This window comes from Helianthus annuus, chromosome 2, assembly GCF_002127325.2.
Source record: "Helianthus annuus cultivar XRQ/B chromosome 2, HanXRQr2.0-SUNRISE, whole genome shotgun sequence".
Classification (NCBI taxonomy): domain Eukaryota; kingdom Viridiplantae; phylum Streptophyta; class Magnoliopsida; order Asterales; family Asteraceae; genus Helianthus; species Helianthus annuus.
Genome location: NC_035434.2, coordinates 27,507,865 through 27,526,465, shown reverse-complemented (window position 1 = coordinate 27,526,465; position 18,601 = coordinate 27,507,865). Strand labels below are relative to the sequence as shown.

Here is an 18,601-nt window from a genome sequence, read left to right as displayed (position 1 = left end):
GTTGAATAATTGATAGATATAAACATTGTAATTCCCCTTGATGCTGTAAAGTTATAACAATGTGTCCTTTTATAATGGAATGAACTCGCCAGTATTTCTTGCTGATAAAATGTTTTCAAATCACGTTTCAGGTAACTTGCTGTGAAGGTAATAGAAGCCAGCTTTGGAGCACTGAAGGCTTAAATAAAGTGGCTATAGTTACCTGATCAAAAGCATAAATTTATATTTTCAGCAATTACGGTTTATCCCTATAAATACATTTGAAATGCAATATGGTTTTTGCCCATTTGTTTAATATAAAAAGTTTGGTGTTTTATAAACTCTGAAATTATTTCCTAACTGCGATCCTAACGAGTTATTCTGTTGTAAATTTAATAAACACCGATGCCATCCACCAGGGTGGGGTCGGGGGCTACGACACACATGATCTAAAATCACTAAGAACGAGATTAAATGAAAAAACCATCCTCATCAACCTTTTCTTAATTTCTCATGAATTTGGATTACAATAGATGAATTTTATAAGTCTCATTTGTCTTTTGTTAAATCCTCATTTGCATGATAAAAAAATTGTAAAAGCGTAAAGTATCATCTAATTCCTTCTTATAAATGTTTCTATCCATATATTTATAACAAATAATATGAGTGTTTAAGGTAATGGTGACTTTATGTTGGCTATTCAAACCTCACAACTGTTATAATGTAGCTTAAGTATTGATACTAAATTCTGATTAATCTCCAGAATATTATGTAAGGTATCATAAAACGTAATTAGAAAACAGTTTATTATGATTCTTATGGGCTAAATATTTAAATTTGTTATTAACTCTCATTTAGTTATTCGTTGATTTCTAGTAAGAAAACATATAGAACTAGAGTAAATTTATCATATGTTAATTAGAATACTAAGATTACCATACATAAACATTATTAAAATGTGACTACCTATTTTAACCAGCTGTTCTTTTGTATTATGAATATTCTCGTTGCTTATGCCTAATCTAATGGCATAATTGTGTAGTGAGACTTCTCCCTTGAAGAACATAAAGCTAGATTTAGTACTTGTATTTTGTCTGTGGACCTTAGAACTACCCTCTTTTTAGGTTTTAGTAGTAGTGAACCGAATAATATCTTCTTTTTCAGCTTCAAGCGTACCTTTTCCTATACGTATGTTGCCCCTTTTCCCACCTCTACTATAAACTATAGACAAAAAAACACACATAAGATACCTCGAAAGGCCATAGAAATCATATCCAACTTGTGCATTTTCATATCCACTTTTGATCATTACTTAAACAAGTAGATAACTTGGATTAAACCCAGGAATGAATAACTTTAAGTGATGCTTCCCCTCAATAGTAAGACAAAAGATCAAATATAAATAACTTTAACGTACAAAACGTACGAATTGAAAGTTTTGCTGAAAAAACGCGGTGGCATTTTCGTAATTATCAAAATTACTTTACAAATTATCCTGTAGAGTAATTTTGATCTTGTAGAGTAATTTTGTAAGATGGTCTTATTAAGTAATTTTGATCTTGTAGGGTAATTATCAAAATTACTCTACAAGTGTATCTTGCTGTGAAGGTAATTAAGTAGTTATTGATATTATTAAACTCATAGCCAATATTTTTTACATGTGTACTTATTGTATTGGTTACCAAATTCCAATACACGTCTTGTTATTAACCGATTCTCTTTCTCGGTATCTCATACACCAAAATACACACACACACATATGTTTCCCACAATGGAACCAAAACCTTTGTGCAATATAAACCCTTATTTAGGAGTTGTATTTTTTTTAATAATGTTTATTATTGGTTATTATTAAAACAAAGACGATTACAGACTAATGGCAGGTAGACAGGCAACAAGTTGCGTCGATATCCCCCTCAGAATAGCAAACCATACCCTGCTAAACACAAAATTCTGCCCCTTAACATGTGCGGTGTTGCTGCTTATCAACTGCTGAACCCGCTTGAGAAACCGCACCGCATCAGGGGCGAGAGCCCCAAAGGTATCGAAAGCGAACGGGACGAACACGTGCTCATTCTCGATGCAAGCTTTTTTGTGCTTAGCTACTGTGCATGCCTCCGCCTTGGTTATCGCCTGGCCCGCCACAAACCCGTGGTCCCTTAGCCCGACGAGTGGGTCACACCTGTCAAATCGACGCACGTGTGTTTCCCTCCTTCCTATAAAAAAACAAGAATGTCAGCGGACGATATGGTAGATCTCCCTTGTAACGGATCGGTCAAGAAGTTCATCAGGACTTCCTTTTTTTTTAATCAGAATAAAAAAAAAGTAACATAAGTATAACTCTTAAGGGGTTAATTCACTAGTGGAGGGTTCAAATGAGAAAAATTTTTTGTAAGAAGAAAAAAGAAGAAGTTTCAACCAATAAGAATGCTTCATTTTACTTCATTTAATATTTGCATTTAATTTTAATATAAGGGTATATTGGTAAACTTACATAAATCATTAATTTGTATTCTTCCATTTTAATAACTAACTAAATTAAATTTGTAACTCCTTTTCAAAATATATATTTTTTCCAAATTAAAAAAACAACTTAATTTAAAGTGTAGAATAAATTACTAGTTGTGTAGGATAAATTATGAGTTGCGTAGGATATATTTCGAGGTGTGTAGGATAAATTTCGACCGTGTAGGATAAAATTATATAATGTGTAGGTATATGTAGGAAAATTTTGATATGTGTAGGTTTTGTAGATTATATGTAGGATAATTAATGATTAGTTGACTAATTAATTAAAGAGAGAAAAATTAATGATATGAGATATAAAAGAAATAGTATTTTATTATTATGCCCTTTCTTCTTTTTCTTCTCGCATTAAATTTCTTCTCAAATTAACCTTCCCTTAATTCACTCTACCTTTATTTGCACCTCCACACAAATATTGATTCTCTGGTAGGTAACAGTTTCAAAGAGATAAAGGAGTTCTTAATTTCTCTCCTAGGTGACATCATTCATTTATTCATTCTTGAGTTAACTTTCATTTTGCCCCCTATGATTTGGTTATTTTAACGGTTTTGTCCCAACAGTTTAAAAATAGCCATTTTCCTCCCTGTTATCGTCATTTTGCTCCCCGCCTCAAACTCGATCCAAAAAATCCATTAACTAGAAGGAAATTTTGTTAATTTTATAGATAAAAGCAAGGGCATGTAAGTCTTTTCACCTAAATAAACCTATAACTTGTTTATTTACATGTATATAAGTAATTCTTTTCTGATCCCCATCTTTCCAACCACACTTTCTACCGGCCACCACCGTCCACCACCACCTGCAACTACCATCTGGCGACCACGACTACCGTGACTTTTAACTAAACGTTATAATTGAGTTAGAGCCAGGGAGTAAATTACCGAAATACCTCTACTTTTAATTTTTAATCGAAGAAATTGCATTCTTTGCTTGAACGTTTTAACTGAGTTAGAACCAGGGAGCAAACTGCGACAAACTCGAAAGATTAGAGAGGAAAATGACTATTTTTAAGCTATTGGAGTAAAGCCGTTAAAATGACCAAACTATAGGAAGTAAAACGAAAGTTAACTCTTTATTCTTTCAAGGTCATTTGAGGTAGTCATTATGGAAGAGCTTTTCTTGTAGTGTTTGGAAATTGCCCGATTTTTTATAGACCTTTAAGAATCTATTTTACAGCTCACTTCGGCCTCAGGCCTGCATCACTCAACAAAGATAGGTTAAAACAAGGAAATAAAGTAAAACACGGAGTAAATTCACTATCAGAGTTGGCAGACCTTCATCTAAGTTTAAAATGTTGGTAAAATTTTATATTTGGTTCTTTCAATTTTCTAATCCCTTTTAGTTCTTCTAATTCATTTTTCTTTATTTCTTGCACGCTCGGTTGACTTCTTGGGCATCCCTTTTAGTTCTTCTAATTCCTTTTTTTATTTCTTGCATGTTGGGTTGACTTCTTGGGCTATTCGGCCCGTAGGGGTGCGGGGTGGGTGACGGCACAAAGCCTAAACCCTCCAAGGGTCCAAATCTTGTTAATTTTGTATAGAATTTACGTTGTACAAGATATAATATATATGTACTAAATCATGAGATAACATAAATGACCCCTTGTACTACTGGTTAATGTTTTGCTTAAATAACAACGAGACCTGGATTCTATTCCTTGCATCTCCAAATTCTTTATTTTAGCTTATTTTTTAATATTAAAAAAACAATACCATTCCACACGAAAAAGGGCAATTACAAAGCAAATGGCAGGTAGTCGGGCAACAAGTTGCGCCGCCACCACCTTTTGAATAGAAAAACCAATTCTACTAAATACAAAGTTTGAAACCTTTAGCGACGAAGAATTACTGTTAACGACTTTTTGAACCCGATTCAAAAGTCGCACAGCGTCAGGAGCGAGACCACCAAAGGTATCAAACGCAAACGGGACAAACACATGTTGATTCTCCAGGAAGGCTTTCTCATGTTTTGCCACCTTGCTCCCCTCTGCCTTGAGCACCGCTTGCCCTAGGACAAAGCTCTTGTCCTTGAGCCCGACAAGGGGGGAGACTCCAGTTAGATCTACACAAGCGTGTTCCCCCTTCCCATTCAAACACAAGGATGTCCGCCAGGCGTAAAGTGGACCTCCCCTCTAAGGGGTCACTCAGGAAATTTACTGGAGCCTCCTTTTTGGCAGAGATCCCGACCCGCTTAAGAACATCACATAACACATCTCTCACCCAATCATGCCGATATTTAAACCCTGGTAGCTTTTTACAGTGGATCACGTGCTCGCCGAAAGAATCCAAACACGTTTTGCGGCATACCGGACATGGCTCGTCAACTGGGAACAAAGGAATCATCAGTCGATATCTAAGGATAACACAGTATTCCAAGCCGACATGTGTTGCCCCAAGCCTTCAATAGGTGCGACAGACAGAAAATCCTGAGCATGTGGGGCAGGTAGACATTCAAAATCAGCTCTTTGCAGAGGGGATAAAACAAACTTCTCTTCAAACCTCTTGACAATTTCGCCATATAAGGCATTCGCCAGAATTTTCTGGGATTTAGGAGGGGCGGTATCTTTAATGTAGAAACCGCCAATATTAAGGTCGGGAAGAGAACTATGCAAAATGTCCAACGCACTCCTGTAATCGGAGTCTAAAACATCCCCACCACATTCTCGGAGTATGTGGTCTTGTAAACCCCAAGATTGGGCCCTTGAAGCCACGAAAGCATATGAAGAGGCATTAGTACAAATCCCTAAGCCTCTGAACCGGGTCGGAAGAGAAACCAACCTCCACTGGAGATCTCCAAAAAAGGCACCCCCACAAACAACAATATCCTCTAAAGCTCCCCGGAGGCCTTCATCAAAAACAGAGACAGCTCCCCCGACCAAAGAAGGTTGACACGTTCGAAGACCAAACAGTAATTTAGCAACACCCATACAAGAACGAAGCAAGAGGAGCTCGCTCTGAGGGTCACGTAGGCGTTTAAGGAACCTCATCAGCTCGACTGCACAGTTCGCTCTTTTAAGAGCCATACTACTAATAAACTTTGCATCACGACTAACGGCACCCCCCAGGAGTTTCACACCCAGCACCGGCCTCTCCCCCGAGGGAATAAGCCCTCCTGAACCTTTAAACCATTGCAGGTTGGCCAGAAAACTTCAGTTTTCTTTATATTAAGTTGAAGCCCTAAGGAAGGACCGCCAGCTCTGATGATATCTAAAGCATTAGCCACTTGGGTGGCATCTCCAATAAGCGTTCCGTCATCTAGGTACCAGGCGTGAAATAGAAGTTTGCAGCGATCCCTTATTCGGTGAACAAGGGGGTGTAGAACAAGGGTAAAAAGGAGGGGCCCCAAGAGGTCCTCCTGTTGAACGCCAGTAGTAGACCAAATAAACTCATCCCCCACATATAATCTAGCTGGTTGACCATATAAAAAATCGACCCACGTAGAAATAGAAGGACACCTTTTCATTACCCACATCATAATCTAGCTTATTTTTTGGTTTTTTTTTATGTTAGTGACATTTAATGCTTAATTTTGCTTTACCTTTAATTAATAAATTACTTTAGCTAAAAATAATTATTCAAATTATATACACATTGACGAGTTTATATTAAATAGAGATTAATTTTTTATCTCGCATAGGGCCAAAATTTTGTTTATGATTTTTAAAAACGGTCCTGGCTTATTGTTTTATCTTTCTTTGGCCATCCTTTTTCATCGCATGATAAACTCTGGAGCCCTATCTTAATAGTCAAAGTCTCAAAGTGGAAGATTGGAAACTTGTGCTATCTTCATCTTTACATCTCTTTGTGTTCTAAAAACCATTTTTGTCTGTCTTTATCTCTATCAACATAATCTGTGTGATTTCTGTTTGTTTGTTAATTTTCTAATAAAACCATTTTGTTTACCTGTTTATAACATCAGGTATACCCATTTTTCTGCCAAACCCATTTGCGGACCCAATATATTTTGGCTTATCTGAAACCCGAATCATCCTCCGCGTTATCCAAACCAAACTACCCTTATTATTATGATTACTTTAGGGTCGGTTGCGCTAATTGGTTAGTGTCAATTTCGACACCCACAAAAGAAACACAATGATTCACAAGCAATTCTCTCTCAGACACACTTAAAGAATTACCAGCAATTCTTAAAGTTTACAATAAGATCTTTACATTTAGAAATAACAAAATAGGATATTTATATTCAGTTGTAAATTTAACTTCATAATCCATAATGGTTTAACAAAAATTCTAAAGCATATTGTGAGTCCTGTAGAATCTCTATCTTAGGTGTGTAAAGAGAAAATTTTTGTTCTTCTTCTGTTGTTGATGTCTCTGTTGGACCGTTTCCACTTTTCTTAGGAATTAGTCTAACCCCAATCCCATGCCATGGGTAAAGACGGAAGCTCCTTTTTTCAATGTAAAACAGGACCTCTTTACGCGTCTCATCCCACCATTTAGTGTGTCCAAACCCATATGCGGATCCAATATATTTTGGTTTAACTGAAACCCGAATCATCCTGTGTGTTATCCAAACCAAACTACCCTATTATGATTACTTTAGGGTCGGTTGGGTTAATTGGTTAGGTTGGAGGGTGTGGGATGGAGCCCCGAGGGGCTTATCAGGACATGTCAGCGCCACATAGAATCCACGTCAGCCAGGGGGCTTTATCACGCCCCCCCCCCCCCGCCTTAACTTGCGGGGTGTGGGATAAAACCCCCTCAATGCCAGGGGGCTTTATCGTTACCATGATGGAGCGTCATCAATGGCGCCCAGAGTTAATTTTGTGGGTGTGGGACGACGCTATAGGGGATGAGGTAGCCCTAGTGGCGCCTCCATACCCTCCGGCCTTAGTGTCAATTTCGACACCCATAAAAGAAACACAATGATATGATTCACAAGCAATTCTCTCTCAGACACACTTAAAGAATTAACAGCAATTCTTAAAGTTTAAAATAAGATCTTTACATTTAGAAATAACAAAATAGGATATTTATGATTCAGTTGTAAATTTAACTTCATAATCGATAAGGTTTTAACCAAAATTCTAAAGCATATTGTGAGTCCTGTCGAATCTCTATGTTAGGTGTGTAAAGAGAAAAATCTTGTTCTTCTTGTGTTGTTGATGTTTCTGTTGGACCGTTTCCACTTTTCTTAGGAATTAGTCTAACCCCAATCCCATGGCATGAGGAAAGACGTAAGCTCCCTTTTTGAATGTAAAACAAGACTTCTTTACGCGTCTCATCCCACCATTTAGTGTGTCTCAATGAGGCAAATGAAACATAAAGAACCACTGTTTTTGATCGTCCATCATCATCACTCCCCTCCCAAACCCCATCATTATGAGAATCCATACCACTCATGACCTGCTCTATACTTATCATTCGTTGATCCGTGACGGAAAAGCAAGGATTTCTCACAACACCACACATTAAGAACCCAGAAAAGTTATTACACCAATTATCCGGAAGTTCTAACGTATATCTAGGCTCCCTAAGAAGAGGAGGTGTAAACTCCTTTGCAATCTCAAGGCCTTCAAGTATAAGAACCATACAATGATTTTCAACAGCCTTTCCCTATTTAATTGACACAAAGTCATTATTACCATGAACCATATTGAATATTGTGTGTGTCAGTGTGTGTAGATGTAAAGCTTCAATTATTAATATTCAGAGAGAGACAGAGATACCTGAAACATGGATTCTAGTAATTGGTCGCCATCATTTATAGTTCTCACTCCCGAAAATGAAACGTCACATAAACATTTACAACGTGTGTAAAATTCTGTAACGATTGTAAGTGAGTAGCAAAATTCTACTCTAAGGATTATTAAACCTGATGGTAGCTCCGGCAATTCTAGAAGCTCTCCACAATGAGTCAGGTTGAGGACTTTGAGCCTAGTAAGTTGTGAGAGGCAGAAATCTAATTTTGTAAAATGATTATAACTTAGATCTAACTCTTCTAAGTTGAATATCTCGCCAATCTCAGATGGCATTGCTGCATCTGTCAACCCACAAACACTCACATTCAATTTCCGTAAATGTGTGAACTGTGGGAACACGAACGGTGGCCTAATATATCTTCTACGATCAACTTTAATAGTATTTAACCAGAAGTTACAAAAAAGATTGCCAGGCATATCCAGATAAAACAAGCCATTTAATGTGAACTTTTCCAGATGTCGTAATCCATCAAAGTTGGCTTTGTTCTTCTTTATACAACAGTCTCTCAACTCTACCGAAATAAGGTTGGCACATCGCTCACCAATTAATGAGAGTAGAGTATCTATCTCCATACATTCCAAAGATAACTCTACCAAGCTTTCCATGTTTGATTCGACCTTTGGGAACTTCACCGTTGGGAACTTCTTAATATAAGTGAAGGAGGGGTGGTGGATTTTAAGAGTCTTAAGCTTTCCCATATGAACAATCTTAGGAACCATTCTTAGCTTCCAACAACCCGTTATACTTACGTATTCTACACTTTTGTGATTTCCAAGTGATGGATGAATCTTTTTTAACCCACAGCTATTGAGTATCAACTTTTCAAGGCATGGAAGTTCATCAAAATCTGGTGTGCTAAGTAGATACCCCATGTGACTAAGCAGAAGCACTTTCAAATTTGGTAGATGCTGATTAATGTATAAAAGAATAGACAAGTTAATATCAGAATTTAATGGAACTAGTATGATACAGTTAAGATCACATAACTCAATGTTAGAAATAAGAAACGGTTTGTACAACACCATGATTAAGCGTTGTATTAATACATAACAGTAAAGTATTAGACCGTAATTCATGTTAGTTTTTTAAGTATCGGGCTGCATAGGTAATTTATTATTATTATTATTATTATTATTATTATTATTATTATTATTATTATTATTATTATTATTATTATTATTATTATTATGTTAATGCACTATTTATAATGTAACTGGACCAAAAGACCTCCCTTCCTCACATAGCCTACATATCCAATTCCACATTGTGTTTAATTCACGTTCAATTCCATTCTCTCACTATCTATTTTGCATATTTCAATCCAATCATATATCAAAATGTTGTTGCTTGTGATTCTGTTTGTGTCAATCATGAATCCTGTGAAAAATCCCAATGATTCTAGGAACCATTGTGCTAACATAAAGTTATAGTCTACATTAGTCATTTATAATGCATGAATTTTATATGCTAAATACCAATTGATATACCTTGTAACCCTTCCAAAGTTTCTTTTGCAAGCTGTATTGAAGTTTTAAAGTAACAAGCTTCATTGGTTTGAAACTGTTTGGGAATGGACTTCTAGGATACCCCTTCCATTCTATATAGCACAACTCATTTGAAAGAAAACTAGGCGCTTCGGTATTCTCATCAATGTAATCCAGCGTAGTCAGTACTGCTTTAAGGTACCTTAGGTTCTTCATATTTGAAACATTCTGGCAGAAGAGTGATAAATAACCATCACGAGGATCTAAATATTGTATCGCTTTGATCTTAGCATTTTCCTGCAAGTAAGAGAAAAAAATTGTTAAGACTGGATTCACATATTCTATCAGTATACAAATGTGCATTAGTAAATACAACATATAACGTATATTTTTTGAAAAGTTAATTAGCTTTACCATTACCATTGTTGTATCCCTAAGATGCATGTTTTCTATTTCATCACGTTTCCAAACTCGACTATGCTTTTCAGGATCATTAGGATGTTCGTGTCTAACAATGTAATGACCCATTTCTTGAATGAGATCATGCATAATAAACCTACCATTCACAATAGTTATTAGAGCTTTTTGTCTCAACACTGTTATGTCTATACCAATACCGGGACCATAACCACAGGCTTCAAATACCTCCATTGCATGAAGCGTGCTTTCCCACCTGAAGAAGCATGTGATATCTAAGAATAACTGTTTCTCCAAAGGTTTAAGTCCATCATAACTAATTTTGAGGATTTCCACAATTTCCATATCTGGTTTTTCTTTCAGTCTAGCCAAGGTACACCTCCACTCCTCCTCGTTTTTGCCACATAGAAAAGAACCTATAACTTTGAGGGCTAATGGGAGCCCAGCAGCATAAGAAACCACACTTAATGAAAGTGAATCATAATCTTTTATAGGCTTGTTTTTGTTATATGCTCTTTTATTAAAAAGTTGAATAGCTTCTTCACGTGATAACAATGTGACAGGAAATACTTGGACTTCCTTGTGGCTTATTAGCAATTCTTCATTTCTTGTTGTGATTATGATTCGGCTCCCATTGCCAAACCAATCATTCGATCCGGCTAAAGCATCTAGTTGGTCAATGTGATCGACATCGTCAAGAATTATTAAAACATTGCTTTGACTTAACCTACTTCTTATAATGTGCTTTCCTTGTGCAACACTCTGCAACCTAGTCTCTGTTTTCAAAAGACACGATAGAATTTTTTCTTGCAATGTTTTTAAACCACATGTGGCTGATTCCTCTCGAATATTTTCAACAACACAATGACCTTGAAAATGACAAGAGATTCTCATACAAATAGAAGTTGCAAGAGTAGTCTTACCACTGCCCCCGACCCCCCATATCCCAACCATGCGCACACCGGGCGACTTGATATCTACTTCTGCTTCTAGTTGTTGCAGGCGAACCCCCATTCCGACAAGGTCTTCCTCAACATCTAATGATGTTAAGGAAAACAATGTCTCAAAAATTGTATCAACAATTTGGTTGATGGCTTTCATTTCATGGCTGCAAATTGGATATATATGGATAATTAGTTATGTTATCATCAATTTACAAAGTGGCCATTTAGCCAACAAAATGAGGTGATGGGTTATGTTTTATCATAGATTTGTCTATGGAATATAATCACTACACAAAAGTCAACATTACAAATACTCGTTATGAGTTATGACCAACATTGTCGTATTGTCCTCCACATATGGAAATGTGAGTATATATAAACTGCAACAATTAATTTTATGGAGAACAACAGTTTCAAATAATGGGTATGTCTAGTACATGTATGAAATGGAGCACATGTAACACAAGCCCCAAGTTATAACTAACCTAGTAACTTCACATATGAACTTTAAAACCAAGAAAGAAAGTACTGATAGTCCAATGCAGTGTTAAACTACTTATCTTTAAGTCATGTGTGAGGTGTTAAACTAAGCTTCAAGTCATGTGTGAAAGGTTGTTAGAGCATATCATTCAAATCTCTCAGGATTCATTTTATTTCGAAATCACAAAAGTTCTTATCAAACATGTTCTATAAAAGTCTAATAAACACTTATTAATTTCCTATACCACCTACAAATAAGAAAGAATTATTTTTATTGCATAAGTAGCTGAAATCGACCCAAACTTTGGCCTTTTAGAGCCGTTTGAAGATCTAATCCCTTCACATCCTAAGTATAAGGGTTGTTCTGTAAATGGTAAATAGTTAGTTTGGAAGTGATAAATATTAACTGTATATATTTGTATTTATAAATATTTTGTATTGATGATAATGCCTTTTGGCTTGCCTGTATTTATCCTAGTCGGTTAGGGATTTCTGTATATATTCCTCATTCTTGGTAATAGAAATCATCAACTCATTTGAATATTCACATGGTATCAGAGCATTGTGCTCTATACCCAAGCCGACCCCCCTTGTAATCTTCGATCCTGCTGGCTACGGCCCTCCCTCTTTCACCGTTTTTTTCATCATCCAATCTTCTCCTCTTCTGTCGGCTATGGGCGACAAAACAGAGAAGACCGGCTCTGATTCCGGTAATCACACCCCCTCACTTCATCCAGTGTACACTGTTACAAATATATATAGTTAATAATAAAGTGGAAGATTATAACCTACTACTATAGGAATTGACGTCTCTCCATCAGATGCATCGATTCAGAAGGCTGCAAACACCACAGAGATCAAGAGACGTGACATTTCAAGAGGATACACATCCATTCATTTGCACCTCTTTGATTAGTATAAGTAGGATTTAGATTTCTCATTTGTAATCAAATCAATATTCATTCATTATCTACATGTTATTTCATTGTTCCAGAGATCAAAGATCAAGTTTCGGGCAACAATTGGTATCAGAGTATTAGGCACTAGACACCGGGAATCGCAAGGTAAGGAGAATCACAGGCGTCATTCTCGATCATAGGTTTCTATTTTTTTTTAATTCGCAAAAATCAGGTTTTTGGTTCAAGGTTAGGATCGAACTAGGGTTCTGTTCGAAATCAGGTTAAGGTTTTGGTTTTGGTTTCGGGTCATATTGCGAATTAGTTAATCACAAGAATTTGGTATTACGCGATTCGGTTATTCGCCGGTTAAAGAATTAGAAAGTTTATTAAATTCAAGGGAATTGAATTTACTGGTACAATGGTTTGTATTGGTGCTCAGGAATTTTAAGAAACAAGAAAGTAAGATTGTTTGATTACAAGTTTTTGTTAAAGTGAAACTCGCTCGGTCAGAAATCATGTCAGGAACAACAAGACTAAATCAAATACACGGTTCTCATAAAAATTGTATTAGAAGCGAATGGACTTTGGGACGTGATTGAACCATTAAAAATTACACAACTGGATGTAAAGAAAGATAAGTCAGCAATCACATTTTTGTTCCTAGCAATACTAGAAGATGTTGTACTGCAAGTTGTAAAAATGCAAAGGAAATTTGGAACACGTTGAAAACAAGACACGTTGGCGTTGAGCGAATACAAAAGGCTCGTTTGCATACACTCATATCAGAATTCGAGTTATTGCACATGAAGGAAGACAACAATGTGGATTCTTTCTCTACAAAGATAAACAATGTTGTTACAAGGGCAACTGAACTTGGCAGAACACTGTGACATCCCGGAAAATCAGGTATCTGTTCTGATTTGATTCTCATTTTGTTAGTTTATTTTATAAAATATAATCAATAAGTGTGTTGCTTATTATTTAAAACTCGAAACGAAACCCGAAACACGTTCGGCCCAACTTACTCTATGTTTCACTCGCGGCCCAACCCGAAACCCGAACCATGTGCGCACAACCCAACCTCACCCCCTCCCACACTCTCGGCCCAAACCAGGATAACCCACCCCGCCCCATATACCTCCTAAATCCCCAAAACCCATACGTGTGTGTATGTTTATGCATGCAACAAGGCCAAGTCTCAAACCCTCACTGCCTCCATCTTTATCTTGCTACTCTCCCTCTTCTCTTGCTCCCGTCGACGCGAAACAAGACCCAAAGAACTTCAAGTTCTCGGCTTCTAGGCTTATCGGATTCCCTTCACTATTAGGTATCTAGTTATTGTGCTTTTTTGCGATAGTTATACGTTTTTATGCATGATGTTATACATATATCTCGGCTGTGTTTTGGTGTATCTTCTGGATTTGTTATGTTTATAATGATAACTGATAATTCTATGCTCATAAAAATCAAGTAAAATGCTTAGTATCATCGATTATGTTTGCGTAGACACATATATATGGATTAGGGTTTATGTTCTTGATGATCTTGATGTACTTGTTGATGAATCTGATATAAAAAAACCATTAACCTGCTATGAATAATGAAGAGGCGTTATATAACGGTAAAACACGATAGAGAAACCCGGAAACTCGTTTTATTAAAGTTTATGTGAAAAACAGCTTTTGTCCAATCGTTACAGCCGACTTCGGTTGGCTGTAACCAGGTCATAACATAACGAAAACTGGATTTTTATGAGTCTAAAATATGGTTTTTCGAAATGCGCTGGAATCACAATTTTTGGATGTCGTCTGATATTTTTCGCAAATTATTTCACTTCAGTGGTCAAAGCTGCATTTTTATGCAGAATTTGTGCATTGTCTTTTACGTCATATCTCTGTGAATACTTAGAGTTAGATCATGAAATTTATACAGTAGATGGTCTTAGGTGTCTGTACGAATCTATAAGTGGAATTGTGTCAATCGGGTAATCGAGGAATTTTAAATAAAGTTTTCCTTAAGCTGCAGTTAGAAAGTGACGAATTTGCCCACTGTGTAGTAAATGATTTTTCTAAATTTTTTGGTAAAGAGTTAGGCCTTAAAGATTTAACACAAGGACAACCCCACCGAGGGGTACATCCTATATAGAGACCATAATTTTTTCAACATCGTAAGTATGGTAAACGAGCTTCCTAAAACAGCCTAATTTCAGTGAATTTACTATGCATGATTGATAAACTTATAAGAGTCAAAATTGTTATTTTAAGTGCACACACTTAGTTAGTTATTGTGTAAATGATATATGACATGTCATAGGTTTTATTATGAACATGTGCATGAAAAACACAAGGTAAAATATCTTGTGACAACTTGTTCGCATTCTATGTGTGCTAGATGAGTGTAGAACTTATGAACTTTGCATAAACACACTAATAACCCTATGGGTAAGAAAATAGGTCGTGGTTGACCACATCATCTTATAACGCATTTAAGTCTTACCAAGCAAAACTAAGGTAAGTTCACAACTCTTTACTAAAAGCATGTGTCCCTGGTTTAAGACAACACACTTATTTCCCTAGTTTGGGAAACACATACGGTACCCCTGGTTTGGGGCTACACACGCTTTCCTTGTTGGAACCATTGAAACATACTATCCACTGGGGGTGGATTAGTACACTTGGACTAAACAAAAAACTGTTTCCTGAAAGTCCCTACACATTATAACGATTAGCTTGCCGGGTTGGCAGATGGGGCATTAGTTGATAGTGCTATTGGGTTTGACAAATGTTACACCGTGCTGGGAGCCGATCGAGCGTGAACTATTAACCTTTCCTATTGCATCAATTAGGATAGACATTGATGGAGGGAACAAAAGCTTACTACGTCAGTTTTCGGTATCTACACAGTTTAGTCATGTGATGAGGGTTAGCTATCCGAGTCATACTTATAACGCTTTTTACACGTGAAGTTACGCTTAAACTCTATGCTTGACTAAAACCGTGAACCCACCAACTTTATGTTGACACACTAGTGCATGCTTTGAAGGTCGTTAGGTACAGCATGGGAGCTTGCAGCATTTGGAGTGTCGTGGCTACAAAAACTTTTGGTTTTAAATTTTACTAAACATTGTGGGTTTTAACCCATGTCCGGGTTTTTATGTTTAGCTTTCTCTTTTGGTTTAAACTATGTTTTGGACACTTAAATATTAATCACTAATCGTGTTGATTGTGACGGTTTTTAATAACTTAAATATTTGTTCAACATGATTAGTGGCTTGATCCTGTCCAGTCGCACGCCTCGCGGTAAAACTCCGCATGTGGATTTTGAGGGTGTGACAGATTGGTATCAGAGCCATTGGATATAGTGAACTTGGTTTAAAACTTTTGAGAAAAACCAGACTATAACCTCTTCTGTACCGAAAAAGCCTCAACGACACTACACTCCAAAGTGCAATTCCCAACATCTTTACTGCCAATACTACATATGTGCCTACTTGATATTTATACATGCATTGCATTAGTTATGCATACACACACATTTGTTTGACATTTATGCATGGCATTCCCACACGTTATACTTATAGGAATGTCGATTTCGAGTTCGCCTCATGCACCAAGCAAGGAACCGGTCGTTCCTGAACCACCACCTCAATCGCAATACCCAACCTATTTACTCCAAATCAAAAGGTTGCAAGCTCGGCTTAAAACCGCTCCAAACCATACAACCAACACGTCCATTCGCGTACAATACCCATGATTTAACGTTACCGAAAACGTTCCCAAAAACCGTCCTCGACATTTTTTTTCACAACCCAAAATAAGCCCCAAAAATGAATATAAGTTTCTACGGACACATACCTTTGCGTACGTGACGTCCTTGGCGCGTCTATTTTACTCTGAACTCTTGACACAAAATGCGAGTAGAATCTTGTTTCACCCATTACTAGACCATACAACATCCGTTTCATGTGTTCTACCTATCCACATGATCGTCTCAACATGCACGACATCAAAAAATTATCGGCGTCGTCCACCGACGTCGCTGCTGCTGCCAGAATACAGATCTGCCTCTCCATGCGTTCGATTTTCCGCGTCAATATTCGAGTAGACCAAAACCAGCTTAAACGAACTCGGATTTAGGCGAATGATATATCCACATGTTCGTGTCGATGAAACACATCATCTCCACCTATCTTCATCGATGGAAACCACCCCTACGGTCACCAAAAAACAAAACAATGGCTAGAAGTCACAGTTTTGTGCGTTTGTCATCGCACAGCTTAAAGCCCTATCTTCCAAACTCTGTTTTGGACAAACGATATATCCACATGACCGTGACGCAACAAACTTTCATCCCATGCCATTGCCGTTCCAGGCTGCTGCTGGAGGTGTCGTCGGTGACCAGAATAGTTGTCGGAATTCTTCGTTACTTGCCGGATTCGTTGTTTTTCGCTTAATTCTTTGGCGGAGCACCACCACCCACCCGTTCCTTAGATCCACAACCGAAATAACGAACCGCTAACAACCATATCATAAGGTTGCCCCTCGATTACTCTATTATATGGTTAATCCTTGGTCTAACTTGATTTACACCTTAGCATATCCAACTTTGCAAACGGCTCTTCCCCCAAATGGTTCGATGGTCTCGGGGATATTGGGAGACAGAGATACAAATTATTCAACCAACAGATGGGCACAATAACTTGAACATCTACTTTACCCCTTTTATTAATAGAGTCTTTATCCCATTAGGGTTTTTCTTTTTATGCGAATTTTTTCTCACTAACCTTTGCATTGGCCGATGCTTACCGTTTGATGCGATATCTAGTTACTTTAATCGACTTAGACAAATCTATCATTCCATTATCACAATGACACTACATCTTCGCTTCTCCATGCAGAAACTACAATAATATTGCGCTCTAGCTTAGGGAAGTTGTTAAACTCGATTTTCGATCCTTGGTGATCACTTCTTGAATTCTGAAGATGGTGATCTATATTGTTAATACTACCATACCGTTTCGATCCTTTTTTTTTTGCGTCCTCCTAATGAAACTTCTTGACGACATATGTGTTATTTCTAATTCATGCACACGAGTTAGTTCAACCCTTTCGAATTTGGTTGCTTACCGGTTTGACTAATCGCAAACTCATTTAAGTCGTGGATCATAGTGAATATATCCTTACTCGCACACGGGCAAACTCGACAACTTTAGCCAATGCTTCAGTTGAACCTAGACACTACAAACTCGGACGACAACCATTTTTCTCTGGTTAATTCTTGTTGTGCCAACACCTTTAACGTAACACTTCCATCGACGAATAACATTCTCTATTTCTATTTATACCACTTGCGTACGACCAGCCATATCCTCATCATCAGATAAATCTTTACGGATGATTCTAAAGTAATTATGTATTACACTAAGTGGAACACATTGATAGCAGCCACACTTTGGTATATTTTCCACGTCTTATCCTGTTGTACAAATGAATACCATAGTTCTTGTCTAACTCTGTTATGAGCGAATCCTCGCTTGGTTAAATCACTCTCTACGAACGTTACTCGGGGAGCAACGAGCCATACTTAAGTTCATCACGTGCAGGAGCACAAAGTAAAGCTTCTACTTCAGTGAGGTATGCCGAGGTCAACACCATTTTCGCGTGAAAGCACCATACTTATGTATAACCTCATCTTCATTGACCTCTTTATTTCCGTACTTATTCCCTCATAGACCGGGAGCTAGTCATCTACCACAGTCAACCGCAACCGATATAGCATTATCAATATATACCAAGATAATGCACCTGCGCTTTTCATGGATCGTATGAACCGTGTGTGCAAAACTTACCTCGACAAGTTTGTCATCGTCTTTATAGATGATATCCTGGTCTATTCTAAGAACAAGGAGGAGCACGCAGAGCATTTATGCCTTATCTTAGAGCTTCTGAGGAACGAGTAACTTTATGCAAAAACTATCGAAATGTGACTTCTGGATTCAGGAAGTGCATTTCCTTGGACATGCAATCAATGAAGCTGGAATACAGGTCGACCCAGCCAAAATCAAATCCATCCAAAATTGGCCTATGCCTAAAACTCCAACTAAAATCCGCTAATTCCGTGGTCTAGTGGGTTATTATGATAGATTCATCGAG

General features: G+C 37.3%; 1 protein-coding gene across 2 annotated transcripts in view; it reads right to left on the bottom strand.

Moving 5' to 3' along the window:
* Window positions 1–8,100: 8,100 nt before the first annotated feature.
* LOC110913133 (TMV resistance protein N) overlaps window positions 8,101–18,601 on the bottom strand; it is a 35,829-nt gene continuing 25,328 nt past the window's right edge. The window contains exons 2-4 of one of the 2 annotated variants that reach the window (XM_022157993.2): window positions 10,124–11,234; window positions 9,713–10,006; window positions 8,101–9,133 (exon numbers count right to left, since the gene is read on the bottom strand). In XM_022157993.2, the coding sequence (XP_022013685.1) occupies window positions 8,165–9,133; window positions 9,713–10,006; window positions 10,124–11,234 (2,374 nt within the window). In that variant the 3' untranslated portion in view covers window positions 8,101–8,164. The remainder of the gene's footprint in view (window positions 9,134–9,712; window positions 10,007–10,123; window positions 11,235–18,601) is intronic. The other variant, XM_022157987.2, reaches the window with a different exon arrangement.